This window comes from Perognathus longimembris, chromosome 8 (genome assembly GCF_023159225.1).
Source record: "Perognathus longimembris pacificus isolate PPM17 chromosome 8, ASM2315922v1, whole genome shotgun sequence".
NCBI lineage: Eukaryota > Metazoa > Chordata > Mammalia > Rodentia > Heteromyidae > Perognathus > Perognathus longimembris.
This window is the reverse complement of record NC_063168.1, coordinates 76,379,379-76,397,519: the sequence shown is the minus strand read 5'-3', so window position 1 is coordinate 76,397,519 and position 18,141 is coordinate 76,379,379. Positions and strand designations below refer to the sequence as shown.

The 18,141-nt window shown below is 66.0% G+C and overlaps 1 protein-coding gene across 1 annotated transcript in view; it reads left to right on the top strand.

Annotated features, from left to right (window-relative positions):
* The window catches only part of Trappc12 (trafficking protein particle complex subunit 12), a 49,358-nt gene extending 37,128 nt beyond the window's left edge, over positions 1-12,230 (top strand). Inside the window, 9 exon segments of the mRNA XM_048353471.1 lie at positions 3,778-3,850; positions 6,624-6,697; positions 8,600-8,632; positions 8,634-8,678; positions 9,074-9,100; positions 10,973-11,076; positions 11,609-11,696; positions 11,787-11,879; positions 11,881-12,230. Of these exon segments, the coding sequence (XP_048209428.1) occupies positions 3,778-3,850; positions 6,624-6,697; positions 8,600-8,632; positions 8,634-8,678; positions 9,074-9,100; positions 10,973-11,076; positions 11,609-11,696; positions 11,787-11,879; positions 11,881-12,030 (687 nt within the window). The 3' untranslated portion in view covers positions 12,031-12,230.
* The last annotated feature ends 5,911 nt before the right edge of the window (positions 12,231-18,141 follow it).

Sequence of the window (18,141 nt, the reverse complement as noted above, 5' to 3'; positions counted from 1 at the left end):
AGCCCCCGGCTATCCCTTTTTAAGTTGGTGGATCTAAAAGAAAGGCCAATCTTCCTCTCATATCAAATATAGTGGAAATTGTAAGGTTAGACAGGAAACCCACCACATGGTTCAGGCAGAAAGGAGTTTATTGGGGGGAAAGCAAACTGCCAGCCCACACAAGATGGAGGTATGGGGAGACAGAGGGGAAGGAAGAAGAAAGAGAGAGAAAAGGAAAGAGAGCATGGCCTGTGTTGAGCCGATTATATAGGAAAAGGCAGGAGGTATGGCCAGGTGGATTGGATGTGAGCTTAGAGAAGGAGGTAACGGCCTCCAGGTGTGCCAGTTACCTAGGTAACTCAGGTACTGGGCGCAGACTTAAAACAGGTGAGGGCCATCTGCTTGGAGCCCTCCCGGGGGTGGACCTTACATTCCTGCCTTTTAATAATTATAAAAAAGGACATAGACTGTCTACTTCCTGCTGGCAAGGGGCATCGACATTAGGGGTAAAAGGTGGAGATGCGGCCCCTCCAGGAGAAGGCAAGCAGCAGCTGTCCCTTGGTGGTAGATGCCAGACCTTGAATGAAGCCTGGAAGAAGTCTCATGAGGCGGGGGATGTAACTTATTAAGAATTGACCACAGGGCTGGAGATATAGCCTAGTGGCAAGAGTGCCTGCCTCGGATACACAAGGCCCTGGGTTCGATTCCCCAGCACCACATATACAGAAAACGGCCAGAAGCGGCGCTGTGACTCAAGTGGCAGAGTGCTGGCCTTGAGCGGGAAGAAGCCAGGGACAATGCTCAGGCCCTGAGTCCAAGGCCCAGGACTGGCCAAAAAAAAAGAATTGACCACAAATACTTGAGTTATTTCTCCAAAACTGCCCACTTTTTCCTTTGTCTTGTGGAGTAGATCAAACCCAGAATGGCTAGCCTTTGAGAGGGAACCTAGAGGGGTCCCTGGAACCCAGCCCACGTCACACTCTCTAGGGAACAAGCCAAAAGGTTGGGCCATTGAGACTGATTTTCTAGTGTAGGAGGCATTTTGACTTTATAGAATAGTCTGGTGAGGACATAGGAGTCCAGTGAGGCAGACAGAGGACCTGTAGACGGAGGTCACTCACCACGCGTAGAAAGGAGATGGTGTGTGTGGTGGATGCGTAGCCAGCAATGGCAAAGGCGAGAAGTCCGTGGTGAGGTTCCTCTGGTTTTCAGCAGTTTGACTCGAGGATGGCTGGTCAAGGAGGTGGATTAACCCTCAGAAAGAGCAGAGGGAGGAGGGGACTCAGCAACTCCTGACCCTGTCCCCTCCGGAGTCATGGCACCAGATGTAAGGTTTGCCCAGAAAGGAAACCCGCCACATGGTTCAGGCAAAGAAGAACTTATTGTGGGGGAAGCAAGCCCCCAGCCCAGACAAGATGGAGGTGTTGAGAGACAGAGAGGAAGAAAGGGGAAGAGCAAGGAAAGGAAAGAGGGAGGGAAGGGAGGAAGAATGAGAGCAAGGACTTGTGTTGAGCCTGATTACATAGGAAAAAGTGGGAGGTGTGGCCAGGTGGATTGGATATGACCTCAGAAAAGGGGGAGGTAACTGCCTCCAGGTGTGCCAGTTACCTAGGTAACGCAGGTACTGGGTGCAGACTTAAACAGGTGGGGGGGGGCATCTGCATGGAGCCCTCCTGGGGTGGACCTTAGAGAAATATCCCTGATCGCCCTGTTTACCTGGGACCAGGCAGTGTCATTCTGCCACCCCAACATAAAGTGCATCTCCAGCTTCCGTGTGTCCTAGGTAGCTGGGCCCGCACTTGATGTCTGCTCTGGGGGGTCTAGCTTACTTGGACTCTGGTCCTTGCATTCAAGCAGGAAGGCATGGGGACCCTGTAACCATACCACAGTCACACACTGAGCAAGTGCAGGCTTCTCTTGTAATGTCAGTATTTCCTAAGTACTTCAGCTCTGGGTTAGGCTTCTGGTCTCTGTCACTCTTCTCGGTAGAAGCAGCTGTTTGTAAATCAGTATGCTCTTCTTTATAATGCAGACAGCTGTCTCTGGAGACAGCAATAAAGCCACTCACTGTGACCAAGTGTTGGTAAGTCACTCAAGGATGCACTTGTGAATCAGACAGGACCTACTAATTGACATCATTTGGTAGTGTGCCTCGGAAATGGAAAATAGCTGGGCACTGGTGGCTCACACTTGTAATCCTAGCTACTCAGGGGGCTGGGATCTGAGGAATGAGGTTGGTTCAAAGCCACCCAGCACAGGAAAGTCTGTCTGTGAGACTATCTTACCTTCAATTAACCACCAAAAAGCCAGAAGTGGAGCTGTGGCTCAAATGATTGAGCATGAGCCTTTAGTGAAAAAGCTCAGGAACGACACACCCAGGCCCTGAGTTTAGGCCCTAAGACTTGCACAAAAAAGAAAAGAAGAGGAAAGAGCCAGGCTCTGTGGTTCAAATGGTAGAGCACCAGCCTCATTGAGCAAAAAGAAAAGCTCAGGGATAGCGCCCAGGCCCCTGAGTTCAAGCCCTAGGCCCAGAAAAGAGGGGGGAGGTGGGGGGAGAGGAAAGGAGGAAAGAGAAGGCAGGAAATAAAGAAAAAGAGAGCCCCAGCCCCTGAGGTTCTGAACCCCCCTGCCCCCCATCTGCCAGGAGCTCGGGGCGCTGTCCCTCCTCGTGGTGCTGAAGCGCCTTTCCAGCACCGGCCTCTAGAGGGCCTCAGAGAGGACGGTTTGCAGGGAGGCCGCCAAGCGCACCAGCGCTGCCTCCCGGCCCTGGGGCCCGTTCCTTCCTTCCCGTCCCCTGCTCCCTTCCCCTTTCCTCTGGACTCCTCCTGTGGCCAAAGGAAGTGATTGGGGACACCGTGACTTTCTTCCCTGCCTGTTTCTGGCTTGTTTGCTTATCAAAAGACAGACGGACTGGACAGCGTCACTTGGCTTGGCTTGTAGGCTAGGCTCAACAAACAACAAAGCCATGCACAGTGACAGGCGCTGCACAGAACTTATTGGTACGTTAGAAATGACTATCAAAAAATAAAAAGACGACCACCCCTCATCGTGCCCGCGTAAGAGGGCATTTCCACAGGAGCTGTCTGTGATCACCCTCCCGAGTGCCACGCCGGATGCTTTCCTGACGACAAAAACGGGAAATGCTTCCTGACATCACCAACCCACACGCCCCCCTCCACCACAGAGCAGGCCGTCCCTCCCCCTCCCCCTCCACCACAGAGCAGGCCGTCCATCCCCCTCCACCACAGAGCAGGCCGTCCCTCCCCCCCCCACCACAGAGCAGGCTGTCCATCCCCCTCCCCCTCCACCACAGAGCAGGCTGTCCATCCCCCTCCCCCTCCACCACAGAGCAGGCCGTCCATCCCCCTCCACCACAGAGCAGGCCGCCCATTCACTGTGCCCCCCTCCACCACAGAGCAGGCCATCCCTCCCCCTCCACCACAGAGCAGGCCGTCCCTCCACCTCCACCACAGAGCAGGCCGTCCATTCACTGTGCCCCCCTCCACCACAGAGCAGGCTGTCCATCCCCCTCCACCACAGAGCAGGCCGTCCCTCCCCCTCCACCACAGAGCAGGCCGTCCATCCCCCTCCCCCTCCACCACAGAGCAGGCTGTCCATCCCCCTCCACCACAGAGCAGGCCGTCCCTCCCCCTCCCCCTCACAGAAGCTCACAGACATGTGTGAGCGCTCCGTAGCAGTCATTTCACCTGGAGAAGCTTCCTGTGTCTAGAATGTGTTATGACATGGAAGCAGAGCCAGCTGCATTCTTACGGTGTGTTCTTGTTGGACTGACTGCAGATCTTGGCCAACTTGGAGCAAGGCTTAGCTGAAGACGGGGGCCTGAGCAGCGTCCCACAGGAGAGCAGACAAGGTGAGTGGCCTCGTCGGGCAGGCCCCGCTCCGCAGCGTCCATCTTCCTCCCTTCCCCCTTCAACCAGGGCGTTGGCACTGGGCTGGGCTGCGGGGGGCCCTCAGCCCCTCGCATGGGAAGGACATGCCCTTCCCCGGTGACCTCAGGCCTGGGGAGGCTCTGCCTGTGGACGGGGGCCCTGCCCAGCCATGGGGACTTGGGACCCGTGGCAGGAGGGGAGTGCGTGGGGCACGGGTGGAGGGCCCCTGGTGGCCAAGTGTGCCGGTCTGTCATGGATCACAGTCACCCCGGGACTCAAGGGTGGGTCGCACCAGCCATCTGCATCTTGAGGAGACTGGGAAAGTACCTAAGACCTGAGTAACGGATGCAGAGCCGGGGCTTGTGCCCCGCCCACGAGTGCCGTCCTGCTGCATCCCAACGGCAGAGGGCACCACAGGACAAGAGCGGCGTGCGGCCTCAGCTCCCTCCCAGACCCCCCCGCTTCACCTGCCGTCCGCAGGAGTCAGGGACCGGTTCCAGCACCCGAAACTCAGCACCTTGCCCTCAGCCTGGGCAGACGCCCCAGCCCTCCTTCCTGGCACCACCCACACACACTGCTCCTGTCCCCCTCACTACACTCCCCAAACACTAGGGACATGCTGCTGTCTCGGGAGGGCTGTCCCTCAGACTCAGCTGAGAGAGGACACACAGGTGGGCGGACCATGGCCGTGACCATGAGCAAGGCCCACCACACGGGCCCCCGTGACTCCAGCCACATGTACGGCCAAGGTGGAGGAGGCGCATGGCAGGGTGGAGCGTGTTTCTGTGTGTGCACGCCGCGGTGTGTATGACCTCCAGCGACACAGAGTCCTGAAAACAGTCTGGAGGAGACTCCACCCTTCGTCCGTGTTTGCCTCCCATTGGGCTCCCAAGGCCACAACAAACAGGCTCCTAGGGAGAGCCTGGGCTACAGACCCCCAGCCCGCCCATGTCATACAGCCCCCCATCCTGCCCATGCCGTGCACCCCCAGCCCGCCCATGCCGTACACCCCCAGCCCGCCCCTGAGCCCGCCCATGTCATACAAAGAAAACAGACCTCTCTGGATCTCTTCTTCATACAAATCCTGGGAGAGGGAGAGAAATGAAGCGCATGCATGTGAAGTACTGAAGGGCAGAGCAGCTAGGTTAAAGAATAAGCTATTCAGAAGCTGAGGTCTGCCCAGACAGAAACATCTGTGAGACTCTTACCTCCAGTTCACTAACAAAAAGCCAGAAATGGAGGTGAGGCTCGGGTGATACAGTACTAGCTTTGACCAGAAAAACGGTCAGGGACAGCACCTGGGCCCTGGGTTCAAACCCCAGGACTGGCACCAAAAATAAAAACGAGTGTGGTTTCCAGGGGACCACGGTGCTGACAGCAGCAGTTCTCAGAAGAGCTCTGCTGTCTTAGGGCTGTGCAGGGCTTGGTCCCCAAGGGCTGACAGGAGGGGGCTGCCCACCCTCCACCTCGCCAGCCTCCAGCAGTGTCTCTGTGTCACGAGTGAGGATCCCCTGGGGTGAGGGGTCAGCCCGGTTGTCCCAGCAGCGATGGGCCCTGTCGGCTCCACGTCAGCGGGAGAGCTGGTGCAAGGGCAGGCAGCGAGCAGCCCCTCGGTGGGAGCCTGAGCCGGCACCGGCTGAGAGGCCCAGGGCTGCAGGGGCGTGGCTGGCCTGCCCACAGCTCTTAACCTTTCTTGTAGGCCTGGGGTTCCTGAGCCGATTAAAGACTTGGGTGGCCCCTGCCCGTCATCCTAGCCACTCTGAGGATCGAGATTTACACGCAGCCCTGGCAGGAAAGCCCACAAGATTCTCATCTCCAGCAAACCGCCAGAAAGCTGGACGTGGAGCTGTGGCTCCAGTGCCAGAGCACGAGCCTTGAGCTGAGAAAGTTGCACAGGTGACCAAAAGAAAGAAAGAAAACAAAGAAGTTGGCCACTTGCCCCAGATGACGGGGTAACGCGGAGGCAGCAGGCACCCCGGCACCAGCCGGGGCCAGGGGGCCGGGAAGGCCTGGCGGCTGCCTCCCCCACCAGCTCCCGCAGGTGTCCAGACACCCGGAGCAGGACGCCTTCCCAGAGGTCTAAGCTGTGAGCAGACGCACATTGTTTGTGCCAGACTTGTTTGCTTTGTTTGTTTGGCCAGTCCTGGGCCTTGAACTCAGGGCCTGAGCACTGTCCCTGGCTGCTTTTTGCTCAAGGCTAGCACTCTGCCACTTGAGCCACAGCGCCCCTTCCGGCTGTTTTCTATATATGTGGTGCTGGGGAATCGAACCCAGGGCTTCATGTATACAAGGCGAGCTCTCTTGCCACTAGGCCACATTCCCAGCCCTGCTTTGTTTTTTGTTATGACAGTCCTGAGGCTTGAACTCAGGGCCTGGGCTCTGTCCCTGAGCCTCTCTGTGCTCAAGGCTTGTGCTCTACCACTTTGAGCCACAGCTCCACTTCCAGTTTTCTGGTGGTTGGTTGTAGGTAAGAGTCTCAACGCCCTTTCCTGCCTGGGCTGGCTTTGAACCATGAGCCTCAGATCTCAGCCCCTGGCGCCAGGCTAGCTCCCTTCCTCGGGTCACGGTTGGAGGATGTGACCCCCTGTCTGAGGCACGGCCCTTCTTGCCCTGACTGTGTTCTCCGCGTAGCGCCCCCTGTCCTAAGGCACTGCTCTCTCTCTCCGGGAGGCACGGCAGATGAGGCGCTCCAGGCGAACCCCACTGCCTCGCTAGCCGGCTCATTCTCGTGCTCACAAAGCGCTTTCTCCGCAGCGTCCATCCAGCTGTGGCGGTCCCGCCTGGGCCGCGTGCTGTACTCCATGGCCAACTGCCTGCTCCTGATGAAGGTAGGTGCGGTCAGGGCGCCTCGCCGAAGCCACGCGGTGGGCAGCGAGGAGCGGCCCACCCAAGGGCAGGGCTGCCCTCCGCCGAGGAAGCTGCCAGCGGGGGCCTACGTGATGGGACTGAGGGGGCGCTTCCCTCCTGACGCTCCCGGGAGCCGTCTGGGAACGGCGTCCTCTTCTCCCTGTGGTGAGGGTGGGCTGCTGTCACGTCGCTTTGGTTTGTGGTGCCAATGGCAGCGGGAGCCAGGCCTCCCCCGGGGCCAGCGTCCAGCAGGGAGCCGAGCTGTCAGTCACCGTTCCGGCTCCTGCAGTTGCTGCCAGCCTCTGCCTGCCTGGCCGCTGCCAGCTGCAGACACCGACGCCGCCACGGGGACCTGCCAGTGGCAGACGACTCACGGCAGTGCCAGCAACGCTGTCCGCACGGCTCGGAGACGGACCCCGCGCCCCCCCCCCCCACGCACGCCAGGCCACCCTCGAGCTGCCGTGCGCGCAGCCCAGCGGACCACCGCCGGCTCACCGCCAGGCCGGCCCCGCCCCGGCACCCCTGGGGGAGGTGGAGAGGTGGGGCAGATGGGAGGAAGTGGTTTTTTTCTGAAATCCCCCGACTCTGCCATTTGCGCTGCTTGTTGCTAGCATTCCGTCCCCGTGACAGAGGGGAGGAACGGCTTTCTCCCTCCCCACCTCGGTGGCCGTCCCCGAGGGCCAGGGCCAGGCCGGCTTTGTTCCGGCTCAGTCCCCTGCCCGGGCCGCCGCCACCCGCCCTCCCATACTTGAACGTTATCCACGGGAAAGGCACGCGTGGGCCCCAGCCCTGCGCTTCTGCACGGCGCTGAGGCGCGGCCCTGGGAGCCCCACCACCCCCTCCCCCCGCCCCCCCCCTCCTGGGGGGCGTCTCAGGGCGCCTGCCCTCGGTGTCCCCACCACCATGGCTTCTTCCCAGGGAGAGCAGGGAGCCGGCCGCAGAGCCCGCCGCCCCCGTCCCGCGAGGTGGCAGACAGGCTGTGACCTAGCGGAAACGAGGCCCGAGCCGGGGCGCGCTGGGCCCTGCCGGCCCCGGCCCGGTCCCGGGTCCTGCTGCTCCCCCCAGCTCCTCTCGGCCCCTGCTCCTTCCTGCCGCTTGCCGCCGGTGCAGCTCTGTAACGCAGCCCCCCACCTCGGCCTGCTTGGTCTAGTTCACTTGTCCCCCGTCCTCCCTCAAATGTCCCGGCTAGCAAACCGGACAGCAGCCCAGACTGGAGGTGGGCAGCGCCAAAGAACACAGGCGTGGGAGGTCAGGGGTCACGGTGACTAAGGAGAAAGGCCGGCTGCTGCCCCCAAGACGACACGGTGGACGCCGTTACTCTGCGGGGGGGCCCGGCTTTGAGGGGCTGACCGCCGCCATGACACGGGCCGCGTCCCGTCCGAGAGGCAGCTGGCGCGCCGGAGGACTTTGCTTAGCACCCGCTGGAAGCTTCCCGCCTGCCCGGCCAGGAGCCGGGCACAGATGGGCCCAGGCGGAGCTCAGCCCGCCGGAAAGATGCCGGGCGCGGGCACACGCGTGCTCCCGGCCGTGCAAGAGGCCTGCGTCCGGGAGGATGCGAGGCCAGGCCCTCTCAACAACAGCCAGCGCAGAGAGGGCGGGGGGGGGGGGGGGGGCCCCCACGTGTCAGACCAGCCACCCCCGCCGTGCACAGCCAGGCGGCGGAACCCCCGTGCCCCGTGTGATCCCGGCTGCGCGGGGCTTAGAGCCGCCCGGCCAGAACGCCGGCGCCCGCCCCCCCGGAGGCCGCGTCCTGCCGCAGGGGATGGGAGCTGGCAGGAAAAGGCTGGGGAGCGGGGGTGGGGGGGCGGGGGCGCAGGGGGCGAGGACGCCCTCCTGTCCCCCGCACGGCCTCGCTCACGGTGCTCTCGGTTCCGGCCCCTCAGGACTACGTGCTGGCCGTGGACGCCTACCGGGCGGGTCATCACCTACCACCCCGAGCAGGAGCCGCAGCTGCTGAGCGGCGTGGGGCCGCATCCTCCTCCAGGTACCCGGGCGGGGGGGGCGGGGGGGCCGGGGCGAGCTGGGGGGGGGGGGCCGCATCCTCCTCCAGGTACCAGGCTGGGGGGCGGGAGCGAGCGGGCGGGGGGGGGCCCGCGTCCTCCTCCAGGTACCAGGCTGGGGGGCGGGGCGAGCAGGGGGCGGGGCCGCGTCCTCCTCCCAGGTACCAGGCTGGGGGGCGGGGCGAGCGGCGGGGGGGGGGGGGGCCGCATCCTCCTCCAGGTACCAGGCTGGGGGGCGGGCGAGCAGGGGGCGGGGGGCCGCGTCCTCCTCCAGGTACCAGGCTGGGGGGCGGGGCGAGCTGGGGGGCGGGGGGCCGCATCCCTCCTCCAGGTACCGGGCGGGGGGGGCGGGGCGAGCTGGGGGGGGGCCGCATCCTCCTCCAGGTACCGGGCGGGGGGGGCGGGGCGAGCGGGCGGGGGCCGCATCCCTCCTCCAGGTACCGGGCGGGGGGCGGGGGCGAGCTGGGGGGCGGGGGCGAGCGGCGGGGGGGCCGCATCCTCCTCCAGGTACCGGGCGGGGGGGCGGGGCGAGCTGGGGGGGGGCCGCATCCTCCTCCAGGTACCGGGCGGGGGGGCGGGGCGAGCGGCGGGGGCCGCATCCTCCTCCAGGTACCGGGCGGGGGGGGGGGGGGCGAGCGGGGGGAGGGCCGCATCCTCCTCCAGGTACCAGGGCGGGGGGCGGGGCGAGCTGGGGGGGCGGGGCGAGCGGCGGGGGGCCGCATCCTCCTCCAGGTACCGGGCGGGGGGGCGGGGCGAGCTGGGGGGGGCCGCATCCTCCTCCAGGTACCGGGCGGGGGGGCGGGGCGAGCGGCGGGGGCCGCATCCTCCTCCAGGTACCGGGCGGGGGGGGGGGGGGCGAGCGGGGGGAGGGCCGCATCCCTCCTCCAGGTACCAGGCTGGGGGGCAGGGGGGGGCGAAACGGGGGGGGCCGCATCCTCCTCCAGGTACCGGCGGAGGGGGGGCCGCATCCTCCTCCAGGTACCGGGCGGGGGGCGGGGCGAGCGGGCGGGGGGCGGGCTCTAGTGGGGGGGGGGGCTCCACGGTCCCCGCCCTGGGGAGGCGCTTGGCGGATGGTCCCTGCGGGTCGACCCCCGCGCGCTCCACCGCCCCCCCCCCCCCCCCCCGTGCCGATCCACTGTGGCGGAGGGGCAGAGCCTCCCCGCCTCGTGCCCCGCTCGGCCCGCGCGACCGCGTCTCCAGGCCCCTCGGGAGCCCTGACCCGCTCGACACAGAAAGGCGTCTCCTTCCCAGACAGGGCGGCCGTCATGGCAGGTGCCGCCCCCCTCCGGCGGTCCCAGCTCCCCCGGGGCAGGGCGGGGAAGAGGGAGAGGAGCTCCACGCGGGGGGAGGCAGCGGCGGGCCCCCCTGCCCTCGCCGAGCACGCTTGGACCTGTCGGGCCACCGCCTGACCGGCCCCACGGTTGCGAGTCGTGAGCGCCGCCATGCGCTCGCAGCAGCAGTGGCTTTGAGGGAACGTGGACACAGCCGTGCGAAGCAGGGCTCACCCCGGGCACAAGCGGGGCAGGCCTGGGGGGCTGGGGGAGGCGCGGGGTGGCCCGTGGACTGCAGAGCCGATGGCTGCGGCCACAGAACGTCGGGCGGCGGGGAGCGCGGCGACACTCGCGGCCGCCGCGGCCTGGGCGGTGGGGCTCGCTGGAGGGGAGAGAGGGCCCCTGGCCCCCCGGATCCCCTCAGGCCTGGGGTCCTGGTGTGGACCGAGGCCCCCAGCCCTGCCCTCCCCGTAGAAACGGGGCTCCAGGTCACCCGTGTCACACAGCGCCATCTGGAACCTCGCGAGGGAGAAAGGAGGCAGAGCTGGGGAGGGCCGCGAGCACCTGCTCCCCGCGCCCACGCGCCGGGACATGGGCGTCGGGCCGGGGCTCTGCAGCCGTGCGGGGCCGGGCGGGGCAGGCCGCGCCCCGGAGGGGACCCAGCCAGGGAGATGCATAGCACCCAAGGCCGCCGACGTGGCCGCGGGGGAGGGCGGGCCGGCCTCTGGAGCTGATGGTCCCTCCTACCCTTCACCAGTCACGGAAGACAAAGGGCCACCACGTCACCAGTCGTTCAAGGGCTTTAGCTTTGTTAGACAGTTATAGCTAGCGCCACGCCCGAGTCGCAGGCTGGGTCGAGGGCGCGGCGTGTGCGGGGGACGGCGTCTGGCAGGAAGCGGCGGGTGCCCGCGTCCCCTCCCGCGCGCGAGGGCGGGGTTTGAATGCCCACCGCGCCAGCACAAGTGACTGGATAATTTTGTCAGAGCAGATTGGAGACATCAAGACCGCGGAAAAATACTTCCAGGAGGTGGAGCGAGCGGCCCAGAAGTTGGAGGGCCTGCAGGGTAAAACCATGGTCTTGATGAACAGGTAATCCTTGGGCGTGGGGGGCGGCCTGACTCCCTCGGGGCCCTCCACCCCCGCCAGAGCCCGGAGCAGGGCCGGGGCCTCGCCCGGGGCCCGCCGCGGCGCCGCTTCCGTCGGGCTGCCCGGGTTCAGAGGCTGCCTGGAGTCTGGAGTCTCGCGGCCCCCGAGGGGCGGGGACACGCGGCTTGGGCGGGGCGTGGGTCAGAAGCTGGGCCTGCGCAGGCGCACGTGGTGGGCAAGTGTGGGCGGGGGCGGCAGATGCCGGTCCTGAGGCTTGAACCCAGGGCCGGGGAGCTGCCCGTCAGCGTTTTCGCCACCCCTTGAGCCACGGCGGCCCCTCGCAGGTCAGTGCGCCAGGCTGCGCGGGGGCGGGGCGTGGCCGCGGCTGTGCTCGCCTCCCCCCTCCCCCCCCCCCCCCCCCCCCCCCCCCCCCCCGGCCGCGAGTGCGCAGGCGCTCCGCCTCCCCCCAGGCCGCCGAGTGCGCACCGCGCGCCTGGCCGCCCGGTCACCGCCCCGCCCGCCCCTCACCCCGCAGGGCCTTCCTGCACCTGGGCCAGAACAACTTCGCCGAGGCCCACCGCTTCTTCACGGAGGTCCTGAAGGTGGACCCCGCAAACGCGGTGGTAAGGCGCCTGCGTGGACGCAGCCTGGGCCCCGCAGCACTCCCCCCCCCGCCCCCCGGCCCCCCGCTCACCTCCCCCCCCCCCCCGCAGGCCAACAACAACGCGGCCGTGTGCCTGCTGTACCTGGGCAAGCTGAAGGCGTCGCTGCGGCAGCTGGAGGCCATGGTGCGGCGCGCGCCCCGCGCAGTGCCTGCACGAGAGCGTGCTCTTCAACCTCACCACCATGTACGAGCTCGAGTCCTCGCGCAGCATGCAGAAGAAGCAGGGCCTGCTCGAGGCCGTGGCCGGCCGGGAGGGCGACAGCTTCAACACGCAGTGCCTCAAGCTGGCCTAGCCGCCCGGAGAGGAGCGGCGCGGCGTCCGCCCGGACCGCGGGACGGGGGCACGAGCCGGGCGGCCGGGCGAGGGGCGAGGCCGAGCCGCCCCGGCCCACAGCGGGTCCCCACCCCCGCCGGCTCCCGGGGCGGGCTGCACCCCGCGAGGCGAGGCCCCTCCTGCGACTGCTCACTGCTCTCCTCTGTCCCCAAATAAACAAGAGCCCGGTGACCCAGCGTGTGACTGACACGCCGACGGCCACCCCAGCACACAGTGCGACCGACACGCCCACGGCCACCCCAGCACACAGTGCGACCGACACGCCCACGGCCACCCCAGCACACAGTGCGACCGACACGCCCACGGCCACCCCAGCACACAGTGCGACCGACACGCCCACGGCCACCCCAGCACACAGTGCGACCGACACGCCCACGGCCACCCCAGCACACAGTGCGACCGACACGCCCACGGCCACCACAGCACACAGTGTGACCGACACGCCCACGGCCACCACAGCACACAGTGGTGACCGACACGCCCACGGCCACCACAGCACACAGTGTGACCGACACGCCACAGCCACCACAGCACACAGTGTGACCGACACGCCCACGCCACCACAGCACACAGTGTGACCGACACGCCCACGGCCACCACGGCCACCCCAGCACACAGTGCGACCGACACGCCCACGGCCACCCCAGCACACAGTGTGACCGACACGCCCACGGCCACCCAGCACACAGTGCGACCGACACGCCCACGGCCACCCCAGCACACAGTGCGACCGACACGCCCACGGCCACCCCAGCACACAGTGCGACCGACACGCCCACGGCCACCACAGCACACAGTGTGACCGACACGCCCACGGCCACCACAGCACACAGTGTGACCGACACGCCCACGGCCACCACAGCACACAGTGTGACCGACACGCCCACAGCCACCACAGCACACAGTGTGACCGACACGCCCACGGCCACCACAGCACACAGTGTGACCGACACGCTGATGTCCACACCGCACACAGTGTGACTGATACACTGATGTCCACACCGCACACAGTGTGACTGATACACTGATGTCCACACCGCACACAGTGTGACCGACACGCCCACGGCCACCCCAGCACACAGTGTGACCGACACGCCCACGGCCATCACAGCACACAGTGTGACCGACACACCGACGGCCACCCCCAGCACACAGTGTGACCGACACACCGACGGCCACCCCAGCACACAGTGTGACCGACACGCCCACGGCCACCCCAGCACACAGTGTGACCGACAAGCCCACGGCCACCCCAGCACACAGTGTGACCGACACGCCCACGGCCATCACCGCACACAGTGTGACCGACACACCGATGGTCACACCGCACACAGTGCAACCGACACGCCCACAGCCACCACCACAGCACACAGTGTGACTGACACGCCGACGGCCACCACCACTGCACACAGTGTGACCAACACGCCGACGGCCATCACAGCACACAGTGTGACCGACACGCCCACGGCCACACCGCACAGTGTGCCCAACGCGCTGAGGGGCCGGCGCTGCAGAAGCAGTGTGGGCCAGGCCTTGAGCAGCGCAGTGTGGAGATCTCCTCTGATGGCCACTGCAGCGAGTCACTGCAGGGAGGAGCTCATGGGACCAGCCCTGAGGTGCGCACGTCCACCCTGGAGCTGCACAGACGCTGCCAGCTCTGTGGCTCTGTGCCAGCTGGCCCTCCCCGCCCTCGTGCCCGCCCCCACAGCCCCCCGCCGGGCAGGCCACACCACACCCACTCCTGGGCTGCTCGGCAGGGCTACCAAGGACTCTGGTGGTCCTGGCCTCGGCCTGGCCGCAGCTGGGACCTCACACATTGCACCAAGCCTCTGCCCAGCCCTGTGCTGCCGCCCGGAAGGAGACTCCCCGAGTGCGGGGCGCACCCAGACTCCTGCCCTCAAACCAAGGCTGGGCACGAAGGCCCAGGGCTCCCCACGCCCCCCCGCAGAGCCTAGCTCACGAGTCCTACTTTGTGGTTTTGGTTTTCTCACGGCGAAGGCGGCTCAGCTGAGTGCATGGCGCGGGCTTGAGACACCAGCAGGTCTGCGTCCTCGGCCGGAGGCGATGGCCAGATCTGCATGGGGCTGCTGCTCGCTGCAGTGCAGTGCTGAGCCTGCGGCGGGCGGGGAAGAGCCGGGCTGCAGTGCAGTGCAGAGCCTGCGGCGGGCGGGGAAGAGCCGGGCTGCAGTGCAGTGCTGAGCCTGCGGCGGGCGGGGAAGAGCCGGGCTGCAGTGCAGTGCAGAGCCTGCGGCGGGCGGGGAAGAGCCGGGCTGCAGTGCAGTGCAGAGCCTGCGGCGGGCGGGGCCAGGCTGCAGTGCAGTGCAGACCCTGCGGGTGGATTGGGCTGGGCTGGGGACGGCAGTGCAGACCCTGCGGCGGGTGGGGCTGGGCTGCAGTGCAGTGCAGACCCTGCGGTGGGTGGGGAAGAGCCGGGCTACAGTGCAGTGCAGACCCTGCAGGTGGATTGGGCTGGGCTGGGGACTGCAGTGCAGACCCTGCGGTGGGTGGGGGCCGGGCTGGGGACTGCAGTGCAGACCCTGCGGTGGGTGGGGCCGGGCTGGGGACTGCAGTGCAGACCCTGCGGTGGGCCGGGCCGGGAGCCCCAGCGCGACAGGCTGTTGGAAAGGTTTCCATGCTAAGGCGCAGCACTGCCCGGTGGTGGTGACGCCACTCCTGCTAGGGCCGTGTCACCCAGCGGCTGCGGAGCAGCCCGGCCCTCGGTTTTCTCCTCTTAAGCGGAAAGCAGGCGCACTGATGAGTCGTTCAGAGCTTGCCGTCTATTGCATCGATTTCTGTTTCCGTGCATTCCCACGCGTTGTCAGGGAGCACAAGTACCGTTCCACATTAAACACACCGGGGGGCCTCGCGGTGCCCGGCGGGCTCGCGGGGCGGGGCGGGGCGGGCTCGCGGGGCGGGCTCACGGGGCGGGGCGGGGCGGGGCGGGCTCGCGGGGCGGGGCGGTGCCATGCCGGGCGGGCTCACAGGGCGGGGCGGTGCCGTGCCGGGCGGGCTCACGGGGCGGGGCGGGGCAGGCCTGACAGCCAGCCAGCGCCCGGTGCCCTGCGGCAGCCCTGGTGCGTGCAGCTTGCCGGCCGCAGCCGTCGGGGCAGAAGCTCCGCTGACACAGGGAACAGCCAGAGCAGGGCCTGTCCTCGAGCAGTTTCTGTTCTCTTTGTCACATCCTAAAGGAAACATCTAGACTGCACGCCGAGGCCCCTCTGGTCTGCAGCTTGTGGGAAGAATAGGAGCAGCAAGAGCGCCACAGTCCTTATTCTTCTTTAATTCTTTTATTTATGAAAATTCTTAAATCATAAAATGTGTCTAAAGCTCCTCACATGATGGGCTTTCTAAAAGAAAATTGTTCTTTGAAAAAAATCTTTAAAAAAGCAACTGTTCCAGGTTACATTTAACATTCTGACAACATGACAAGAGCCAGATTCCTCACTCACCCACCAGCCAGCCATCTGCGCACCTGTCCACCCACCCATCCACCCACTGACACATCCATCCTCCCATGTGTCCACCCCCACTCACCCACCCAATCAGCCACCTACCTGTCCACCCACTCACCCACCCACCTACACAGCCAGCCACTCTCCCAACCATCCATTCACCTACCTGTCTAGCCGCCTACCATCCAACCCACCTTCCACCAACCTGCCTCCCAGCTTACCCCACTACCTACCTGTATAGATATAAAGCCACCGACCTACCCCCTGCCCAGCCACTTGTCCCCCTTACCCCCCCTGGCAGCATCAACAAAAAGGAAAGGAAATGTCTGCCGCTGTAAACTTGGCAGTGTGATTAGGAAAGAGCCTGCTGTCAGAAGTGGGTCCCTCCTGAGGCCCCGGGGGCCTCCCCCCCCCCCCCCGCAGACTCTAACGTCCTGCCCTCACATCCTGCTGCAGATGCTGTTACAGGGCCTCAGCATGAATCTTGGTTGAATCAGGGAAAATCAATCTAGGAAAATCAGCTTACAGATCCTTTAGTTATAAATATTCTGATCAGACAATCCTCCATTGGAAAGACCCAGCTCATCCAGTCTAGGACATTAAAGCAGAGGAACACTCCTCGGCATCTGCCCCGAGCGCCGGGCTCCAGGGTCATCGCTGCACTGCTCACAATGCCGTGGACACAGCCCGCCCAGACGCCCCACGACAGATGAGTGGGTCCCACAGATGTGCCTGTAACAATGGGATTCTACTCGGCCATTAGAAACGATAAGACAATGGCATTCGCAGGGAAAGGGATGGGACTAGAACAAATCAGGCTGAGCAAGATGAGCCAGGGACAGAGAGACACACGGCTCATGGTGTTCGACTTATAATGCAATGCGATAGATAACGAATAGGACTCAAATACAGCACACAGGGAGACCAAAAAAGGTCAGTCTTGGGAGAAATGCACCAAATACTAATAAGACCCAAGCACCCCTTCATATTTATCTAAAATAACATACAGACTGGAAAGAACCCCGCAGATGAGGAAACACAGGACCTCTCCTCCATCTGTCGTAGTTTTTAGGGGACTCTACATGCTCCACCTCACCTGCAGGGCGTGCGCATGCGCGTGTGAGGGACTCCCCGGAGGAGGGCGAGGAAACAACGGGCCCGGCAGCCGACAGGGCCGGTGACGGAACCCCGCAGCCGCTCCGCGGCGGAGGCGGGCGGCGACCGGGAAGGAAAGAGGCGCACGCGCCACCCGCGTGGAGGAAGTGGCTTTATTGCTGAAGCTCACGGAGCTCCTGAGCTCGCGAGGGGAAGGAAGCTGTCCTATCACCGTGAACCGCAGGCATCACTCCACCTCAGGGAGAAGGCAAAGCAGGGGAGGGGCGTGGCCTCCGGGCTGCGGGGCGGGGCCTCCGGGGCGGGGCCTCGGGGCGGTGTGGGGCGGGGCCTCCTGGGCAGTGTGGGGCGGGGCCTCCGGGCTGCGGGGCGGGGCCTCCGGGGCGGGGCCTCGGGGCGGTGTGGGGCGGGGCCTCCTGGGCAGTGTGGGGCGGGGCCTCCGGGGCGGCGGGGCGGGGCCTCCGGGTCGGCGTGGGGCGGGGCCTTCCGGGGCGGTCACCCCTTACGCCGTCTCCGCCAGAAAACCGCACATACTGCGCCCGGGCGTCGAAGTGGTCGGCCGGCCGGTTGTAGGCCGTCCACACGGGCTCGCCCGCGAACAGCCGCATGGCCTTCACGTAGTCCTGGACAGAAGGCACACGGCCCAGTCAGCGCCGCCGGCCCCGGGGGTCCTCCTCCCCCGCTCGCGGGCCCCGGGGGTCCTCCCTTCCCCACACACGGCCCCCGGGTCCTCCCTCCCCCACTCGCGGGCCCCGGGGGTCCTCCCTCCCCCCGCTCGGGGGTCCTCCCTCCCCCGCTCGCGGGCCCCGGGGGTCCTCCCTCCCCCGCTCGCGGCCCCGGGGGTCCTCCCTCCCCCGCTCGCGGGCCCCGGGGGTCCTCCCTCCCCCGCTCGCGGGCCCCGGGGGTCCTCCCTCCCCCGCTCGCGGGCCCCGGGGGTCCTCCCTCCCCCGCTCGCGGGCCCCGGGGGTCCTCCCTCCCCCGCTCGCGGGCCCCCGGGGGTCCTCCCTCCCCCGCTCGCGGGCCCCGGGGGTCCTCCCTCCCCGGCGCTGCGCCTGCCTCACCGTCTCGTCCGGCGTGAAGCGGTGGTAGATGCCCGCGGGAAGCGTGATCATGTCGCCCTTCTCCATGGCGATGCGGATCCACTTGTCCTCCTTGTCCCTGACGTCGAAGTACCCGCTGCCCTCCAGGATGTAGCGGATCTCCTCGTCCAGGTGCAGGTGCTCCTCGTAGAACATCTTCAGCTGGACGGGGGGGGGGGGGGGGGGGGGGGGGTGGGGGGGGGCGTGGGGGGGGGGCAGCTGTCAGAGCCCCGCCCTGCACCAAGACACGGCCCACCGCGACCACGGCGACCACGGCCTGATGCCACCGCAGCCACCGCCACCACGGCCTGATGCCACCGCAGCCACCGCCACCCACGGCCTGATGCCACCGCAGCCACCGCCACCACGGCCTGATGCCACCGCAGCCACCGCCACCACGGCCTGATGCCACCGCAAGCCATTGCC